Source organism: Nicotiana attenuata, chromosome 1, assembly GCF_001879085.1.
Source record: "Nicotiana attenuata strain UT chromosome 1, NIATTr2, whole genome shotgun sequence".
Classification (NCBI taxonomy): Eukaryota; Viridiplantae; Streptophyta; class Magnoliopsida; order Solanales; family Solanaceae; genus Nicotiana; species Nicotiana attenuata.
In genome coordinates, this window is record NC_031989.1 from 10384938 (window position 1) to 10394098 (window position 9161).

The window sequence follows — 9161 nt, forward strand, 5'->3', positions numbered from 1 at the left end:
ATTGGGTTGTTTTGTTTTTATTTCTTACACTTTTTCACAGTTTTCTCTTTTAAAATATTATTTCAAGTTTGGACTTAACGTTCTTGAATGGTAAATAAATTTTATACTCCATAAATGTAGTAACTCAAAAAATACTAATGCTAACAAAAGAAATTCAATTAAATACTAGGAAGGATGATAGTGTTGGATATCTATTTTTTAATTTTACATTGGTTTACAATGAAAATGCATAACTTAGTTTATCTCTTTAATTCTTAGTTATATAACTAATAGTACTTATTAGCTATACTTATTTTAGCATGACCTATATAGTATTTTTAGATTATGTTAATTTTTATTATGGCTTATTACTTAGCAATATTTATTTTATGCAATTTTATTACCTTTGTTATTAAATATTTTAGTATAATCATATGACTTAGCTCATATGTATTGTGTTATTTTCTTGGAAAATACATTATATAGTTGTATCTTACTAGGACTTAAGAAATATTTAGAGCACAAGTCACATATTTTGTGCTATGAAGACTATCGGGAAATAATCCGAAAACCCAAAAAAAACTGAAAAACTCGAGAAAAATCGAGATTGAAAAACCCGACTTTATTGGTTTGGTTTGATTTATAGATCAAAAAACCCGACACCATTAATTTGCTTGATATAAAAATATTCGAACCAATCCGACATACGTAGGCCACTACTTTAAACCATGCGACATAACAGTACATCATAACTACAGTATAATCTTTTGGGACGCTTGGTGCGGCTCATGACATATTTCATCTCTATATATGGTAGTTCAAAAAATCATCAACATCTAACTATATAAGCTTGTTCTCGTACATCTATCCTATACAGTACTTTTAACAATTGCAAAGACAACATAGAAAGATTATGTCATTTCCTCATTTTAAAATTTAAATATGAAGATGTACTTTTGCAATCAAATTGATGTAGTGAATTATGCGATCAATGAAACAGAAAATGCATAATTTTCGCCTCCTTTCACTTCATATTTGGATTTGAAATGCCAACCTTTCCGGTTTTAGATATTTTGGTGTTATTGATATTTTCTTTATTTACTTTTGTATGAAATGAAATACAAAGGAGTGTGAACATTATTGGATTGCGAACTCAAGTTGTACAATCAAATTATACTCTTATCTCCTTCTCTATGTCCTATCTAAATCATCCAAATTCCAAAGAGAACATGACCACCTGTCCTCGTTCAACTTTTTAGGGTCTTGTACGAAATTAGTATAGCTCATATTTTGACTATAGAGCAAGCACTTCTATTCGGCTATGAATAATATTTAAGTATTTGTAAATACTAAAGTTCAATATTGACAAATACTAATTTAGTAACGGTATTTTACAAATACTGAATTTCATTACAACATTCCAATGCGATTCTTCAAATACAAAAATTTCAATATTTACAAATATTCATATTTTTTGTTTAAAAAGTATTTCAAGTAAAATAATAGTTTACTCACAAATTTTTAAAGTATTTTTAAGTGAAGTTTATGTCCAAACACCATTTTTTCTTTACATTTCGACTTAAAATAATCTTTATTTTTTTTTAATTTTAATCAAATATTGTACAAAACAATGAAGATTGTCCACAAGAATGAAGAAGAATTTTTTAATCTAATCGAAGATAGCGTGCTTTAAAGGAAAATTGAACTTATTATTAGAGAGAGATATATTACAACTTTAACTTGCAAAAGGTAAAGAAAAAACATTTGCAGTTGTGATCAGATGTGAACCTAGACCATATTGGCCAAGAAATAAACAAGACAAAGACAGTGGCGTTAAAGTCAATTAAGATAACGTACAATACTAGATTAGTCCCCCACCATACCAAACAAAAGAGCCATTATGACTCCCCATCAAACAAACAACTATAAAATGATCAAACAAACCATTGCTGCTTTAATTGACATTGCTGTCACACAAATTGCCCAAATTGAAAATTCCATATTTTGAAATCATACTTACCCTTCTCTTTTCACCACAGCTTGAAACATACACTTAGGTCCTGAGTCAATACCCGAACCACCACCTTTGCTTTGTGTTAAGAACCAAAATTATAACCTTAGGCTACTTGAACCGCTCTGGTCCATGCCGGCCCTTACCACCTAGCAACGGTCGGTTAAGCGCGGTTCGTTCTTGACTCAGCCTCCAATTCTGCTCGAGCTCTTGACTCAGCCCCCATCAACTAAACACAATAGCACCTCTTTTTTACTAGTTAAGTTATATATTATAAAACAAAAAAAATTAAAAAAGGAAAGGGCGGTATGCCCCAAGTCAGATCATCATCACGTGAAAAGCACGTGTGATCCTTCTTCCAATTAGCTTTCACAATGAAGGGCAGCTTTAATCTTCTGAACAGTGCATGATATAAGATTATTGACTGTCTCAACTGATTCCACTGTAAGCTTGGCTGTAGGGAGGCTATTCACCAATATCTGGAAAGCTACCGTCAAGAGCGACCCGCTAATTCTTTGATCTGGGCCCCCATTACATGATGGCCCATTGGACCCACAATTGGCAGTATTAGACCCACGAGATCCTGGGCCGTCGGGTACAATCGAGAATCCCGAAGGGAGCAAAGCCACGTACGCAGAATCACCACCGTTCATCACCACATGCATTGCCGGGATATCAACTGGCGCGTAAACAACCAGCGCTCCTGCCGCGTCTATGCACGTCTCTTGAAGTATCAACATGCTGCTCTGATTCGCGTTAATAGCCTGTCAAGTAAATAAACCCTCAGAATGAATGAATTTACGAAGAGTGCCATTCTGCGGTATAATACGTCAATTTCTGTTACAGTGTTTAATAAACTGAGTCAACTAGGGATTAGGACTTTTCATGTAAAAGGTGATATCATGTGATAGGGCTGACCAAAAAAAAGGTAACAAGTGTCATGTGTTTTGACTTTTTACGAATTTACAAAAGAAACAACAAAGTTAAAAACTACAGATCTGCAATCAAATGTCGTTTAGAGATACTTCCAAATTCCCTTATTTGTCCTTTTCAATTCACCTTTTTATATCTTAAGAAAATGAACCCCACCCATGCAAAATCAATCAATTTCTCTCAAATACAATCAATCATTCTACATGCATTCATCTACTAACGCCATGCATTATTATCCTCACACCCTATTTTTTTATCCATTCAAATTAAAATCTCTTGCATGATGGAGTATTAATTTATTTTCTTTAAAATGAAAAGGGTTAAAGAAATTACACTAGCACGGAGGAGGGAGACGCAGTTGCCATGATCTTGGCCTTTGGCAATATGAGCCATTTCTTGCATAGGACCACCATTGGATAGGATATCCCACTCACTCCGGAGACGTTCGTCGCGGAGGAAATCGAAGAGTCTTTGTGGGGAAACCGGCAACCAAACGGAAGTAGCAGCGCTTAAAACAATCCCCGGTGGCTCACCGGGGTCATCGACGCTCTTTCGGGTCATAACACGGACATCTTCATCCACATTACCAGCACAAAGTTTGTTCCACTTGTGTACCGTTGAAGCACAAACACCAGCACAAAAGTTGTTTGTCATGCGTTGTGCTAGCTTCAACATGCTCCTTCTTCCACTTGGAGTTATTGCTGCATGTGATTTTTTTTTTAGTCACAGAAAATGTAAGGGACTCATCACATGAAAGGGGTTGATTCATTGAACAATGAAGCTAATTAATAGATTTTTTGATTTTGAAGTAATGTATACCCGTGTGATCCCTTGAAGATACGGTGGAGGACATGAGAATTGCAAGGCATTCGCACTGACGTTGGAGTGTGGCCACCCATCTTTGTGCACCAAAGCCCATCCCGGCACTGATCAACGGCCGGTAAAGATGGTGAATCACGCTCTCATCATATTCGCCATGTTCTACCCATGTAACCTGCACAATTCAATTGACAGAGAATTTATATAGTCAATCTAAACTTGCTTAAAATAGAAACCTTCTAATTAGTCACAAGGAAAGAGAAAAACTCAACTATATTAACATCAATTTTAAATTGAGACATGTTAACCACTGAAGACTGATTGTCTCTGGAAAGTCCAAGTTTCTTTTATTAATTGCAAAATGGTAACATGAATCATATTCGTCTACTACCAAAATTGTAATGTATGGTGTAATTTATGGCATTATTATTTTTCCACCTTTAGCAAATAATTCCAATTCCGAGCAATGTAGCAGAAAATATCCCAACTTATTGGTGCTACTACAATTTTTTTAAACCATAACATGGTCTAAAACCCAAAAAATTATAATCTAAAAAAGTATGCCATGGGAAAAGCGAAATGGAAAATGAAGTTTTTGTGATGATACACGACAAATCTTGGAAATAGGCCTTGAAAGGTTGGGTTCAAGGAGAGACATTATAGAACCTAGAACCCTAAAAGTGGAAGGCATAAAATACAAGTTTTCACCAATTTTTTGCAAATTTGAAGGCACGAGGTAGGCTGTAGACATTGAGAAATGTACTACAAAGCTTTAGACCTTGTAGATACTCACGTGACAACAAAATAATAGTCAGTCTTGAAGTTTGACTAAAAGGTCCTTTACTAGTATAAAAAACAAACACATCATAAGGCTGGAACCAGATAATACACAGTTAGATGAATTAATTATAGACAAGGGGGACTGATCGAGACAGCATCAGAGATTGGAATAGAAACATCAAATACATTGTTTATTTAAACCAATGTTTGAGAATTACAAGGCATCTTTTTTTCTTTCTGAATCATATGAAATTAATGTGTCCCAAGGCGCAAAAATAGAAGTAATGGAGGCTTCTATTCAATTTATTAATCACCTTAACCTCGATTTCCACACGTACGGTGATCATACAATATTAATATTAAGCTCATCTTAAGCAGGAAGTTGCTGAAATTTAAAGACTTTAATATTCTTCTGTCCCCTACAATCAGCATCTTATCAGGTTCAAAAATCTGATCTCTTTGTTTTGGACCAAATCAATAACCAAGAGACTAGCTTAGTCATTTTTTTGACAGTGATTTTGGTAATACAAACTAGGTGGAAACTCCAATTCAATGTCTTGAACTAAGCTCCAAAAATGTGTAGTTAGCTCAACCAAACTCATTAAACACAAAAGAGCAAAGAATAGCTAGCCCATGGATGTGCACTCATTGAATACTATAGTAAATGACACACTAAATATTGTGTTCTATGAGAAGTCTTAGTGAACAAAGTTGTCTAATGCTTGTACCAGTGAAAAATAATAAGTCAGACTCTAAAACTATTGTTAAAGAATAGCCCGGTGCACTAAGCTGCAGCTATGTGCGGGGTACGGAGAACAGTCGGACCATAAGGGTCTATAGTAGACAACCTTAACGTAACCTGCTTTTCTGCAAGAGGTTGTTTCTACGATTTGAACCCGTGATGGTAATAACTTTACCAGTTACGCCAAGGCTCATCTTCACTGTAAAACTAAAGTTATTAAAAAATATATAGTTGAAAGAGAAGGAGAAATTACTTTGCTATAGCCATTGGGCATATCTTGAACTAGACAGCCAGAAGGAAGTATCCTACTGTTTGGAAATGTCGGTGCATTAGAAGTTTCTCGGATGGTATCAATAGACACATCAACGACAGCCCAAACTCCTTCAGCATGCTGCTTGCAGAAACGCAGGAAATTGACCTCTCTTATTGGTACTAATGGTGAAAGCACTTGCAGTTCAGCATGCATCTGCAAATTTAATCAGTCAATTAATGTGTTATATTTGCATTAATAGGATTTTACAATGGACTAAACATAACACTGAAATTCAAAAAGTGCATATTGAATTACCAGCTGAAGTGCACCATTTCTGGTACCCCCCATACCACTTGATATAACATCTGTTGTTGAGGTTCTAGCAATCAAGCATGGAAACATTTCTGCCCATTTATTCTGTCAAAATTAAATGTAACCCAACTTAATCATAAAAAACATGACATCAAATTATCATCACTGACAAGGCTATAGGATTTAGATACCTAAAAGAGCAAATCAAGAAAGCTAAAAGAAATTACTTACTGAGTCCATTAATGTCTCAACAAGAGCCAAACTATTGATTATAACCATGCCTGTCTCCCTGGAAGCCTCAGAAACAAAACTATTTGGTCTCATACCAATGCAAGGAGTAAATGACCTCATGTATTCCTCATGGTTTAGTATTTCTCTACCACCTTCTACACTCCTGAACCAAAGGGGTTCATCAGTTTGTGCCATTTTTACAAGTTCATCCATAGCAGCCAAAGCAAGTTCTAAATACATGGATCTCTCAAGTGATCTCTCAATTCCAGTTGTTTGTCTAGTTGAAGCCACCACTGGCAAAGAATTTGAAATCCCAACACCAAAATCAGGAGGAGCTAAGGGCAGTGTTGTTGGTACATTGCTCAAACCACCAAATCCATTGTTTCCAACTCCCAATTCTAAACTTGAATTAGGCATTGGTGGAGGCATTGAGTTAACTAAAGATGAAATGGGTCGCCCCAAAAATTTGCCAGCAAGTGCACAAACTCGATCTAATTCGTCTTTCAGCCTAGCATTCTCAATCCTAAGATGTTGTTCCTCTAGAGATATTTCACCAATCATTGCTGGACCACCACAGTTTGTACAAATTGGATTTCTCATTGCCTCTCTTATTGACATGTTTTCTGCTCGAAGCTTATCATTCTCTTGCCTTAGTATTGAATTCTCATGGCGTTCCAGTTGAGTCTGGTGCAATCAAGATTCATCATTATTGATAAAAGAAAAACCCCATAAAATATTGAATCTTTTAAAGCCATAAAAATTAAATCTTTTTTACCTTCATCTGAGTTCTACGATTTTGGAACCAAAACTTAACTTGTCTAGTCTCCAAAGAAAGCCTTTTGCTCAACTCCAACCTTTGTTTCTCATCAGGATGAGGACACTCTTTGAAGAGACTAAAAACCAAAAAAAAAAAGAAATAAATCTCATAAGAAAAAAGCTAAACCTCGAAAAAAAAAATCCTTTTTTCAGTTGAAAAGATGGTAATGATTACGATTCAAGTTCTTGGATTTGCTGAGGAGTGTGTCGGTGATATCTTTTCTTCCTTGGTGGTTTGTCGGCAGCATCTTGATCATCACCTGATGCACCTTCTAAGTTATCACTTCCAGATCTGCTGTCTGGTTCTTCCTCTCTACTTCTTCTACCATTACTGTTATTCCCCTCGTAGTTTTCTGCCATTCTTGTTACCTCACTTTGCCCTTCCATGCCTGTTTGCTGCCCCCACCAAATGAAAAAAAATTATAAAAAGGGGTTAAAAAAAGAAAGTGGTAACAGAAAAGATTAAAAAATTTATGCTTTTTTTAAGGCTTACAAGAGCAAGAGAAAGCCCAGGAGAGTTGAACATGGATTTGGCAAGAGATTGAGTAAGAAGACGTGGTTGAGAAATTGCACCAGCGGGCATGTTGTTGTTGTTGTTGTTGTTGTTGCTGCTGTTGTTGCTACTATTGCTATTGTTGTTATTAAATGGTATATCAGCAACAATTCTTGCAACGCCGCCACCACCACCACCAGAAGTATTATCAAGAAAATCCCCAAAATTCATGAAATAAACCAACACAGTCTCAAAGCACTTAGCTGTATTTATTTTGTATATATATAACAGATTCAGTGTATCTTTTAAGCTAAAAATGAGCTATGAACAGAGAATAAGGAGTAAGGAAAAGGAAAAGTGGGGAGAAAAATTATGAGAGGTAGAGGAGACACAAGGACGAATCCAAATGTCTCCAACTTCCTCTCTAATTTTTACTCTAAGAGAGAAGAAGAAGAAGGAAAGAAAGCAAAACACCCTTTACTTTTGCTTCCGTTTAGTACTTCTTGCCTTTCTCTTCTCTATACTTTCCTTAAATAACAGTACCGATTAAAATTCCTCTTCTCTCCCTACCCTAAAAATAAAACCCAAAAAAAAAGGAAAAAATGGGGACCTTTTTCTGTATCTCTAAAACCACTCTTAGCTGCAAATACAAAAGCAGAAGCTTAAAAGAATGGTTTAAGCAAGCAAAACCCTAGTTTTGAGGGTCTGTTTCTGTTTTGTTATATGTATCTCTGCATGCTTGACTTTTTTTACAAAACAAAAAAAGAAAAACTTTTTGGTTCATGACATAAAAAAGCAGAAAAGGAAGTGAGAGAGAAAAGGGGCTTAAAAAGGCTTTGTTTTTTCAGTGTTGCAAAGACAATAGAAGAGACGAGAGAGAGAAAAAAGGGGTAGAATAGTAGAAACTAATGGGAGAAAAAAAAAATCACAAAAAGGTGAAGATAATACGCAATATTGTGGACTCATCGAAGCCTTACATATACATACATCCAAAACAGCACAGAAAAAGGTTTGGTTGACTCTTTCACTCACTTCCACCCACCACCCCCCACCCCCTATCCCCCACCCCGTGAAGACTGTGAAATAATGTGTAGCTCTTTTTATCTTCTTTCTTTTGTTGATTTTTCTAAGCTCGACTTTTTACTGTAACAAAACAGAGATTTAGGCAAGAAAAAGATGAAAAGCCAGAGTGAAGACAGTTCATTCAGATCCCAAGAATTTCTTTTACATACACTTACACACACAAATTTTGTTCTTTTTCTTCTTTTTCTTTTTCTGTTTTTTTTTTTTTTTTTTGCCTTCTTTCCGCTTGGATATGTTGGGATCTGGAATTACATGAAGATTATGAGAATTAATTACAGCAAGATGACAAATTTAAAACAGGAAACAGGGGTTTATTAGTCAATGAGTTTGTCACTCTTCTCTCACTGGATTAAAATAAGCAATAAGTATTTGGAAAAGAATAAAAAAGAAGATTCTTTCTCCTTTCTACTAAGATTTTGTTCAACATTGACTCCCTACTCTTGTGTGTGTAAGCAAGGAATTGATATTAAGCTTAACCCATTGACCGACTTCCGAACTGTATTTGTTGACGGAATTCGGTGAGTTAAACGACCGGTGACTCGCCTCTGACGTTTATTACTCATCCGTTCAAGAAATAGTACGGGCTTTTTTAACTTTTAGCAGAAACTATTTATATAACAATGCTTACCTATAATTGACATTTTATTGGCCTTTAATTTAGTTTGGCATTAGCAGCCCAAAAAAAAAGAGGCATTAATTAGCATAATCC

The 9161-nt window shown here is 35.4% G+C and overlaps 1 protein-coding gene across 1 annotated transcript; it reads right to left on the bottom strand.

The window, feature by feature from the left end:
* Positions 1668-8321, bottom strand: LOC109237516 (homeobox-leucine zipper protein ANTHOCYANINLESS 2). The gene is made up of 9 exons (XM_019403861.1): positions 7370-8321; positions 7052-7272; positions 6836-6953; positions 6061-6744; positions 5833-5934; positions 5518-5730; positions 3743-3917; positions 3257-3624; positions 1668-2754 (listed from the first exon to the last, which is right to left on the bottom strand). Exons 1-9 carry the CDS (start codon positions 7598-7600, stop codon positions 2353-2355), a joined length of 2514 nt encoding a protein of 837 aa, XP_019259406.1. The 5' UTR covers positions 7601-8321; the 3' UTR covers positions 1668-2352.

Coding starts and splice junctions, on each gene's coding strand:
- LOC109237516 (XM_019403861.1), bottom strand. CDS start 7,600: ATGAATTTTGGGGATTTTCTTGATAATACTTCTGGTGGTGGTGGTGGC. Junction 5,935..6,060: donor TTGAGACATTAATGGACTCA/GTAAGTAATTTC, acceptor TAATTTTGACAG/AATAAATGGGCAGAAATGTT. Junction 2,755..3,256: donor TCTCCCTCCTCCGTGCTAGT/GTAATTTCTTTA, acceptor TTTACTTGACAG/GCTATTAACGCGAATCAGAG.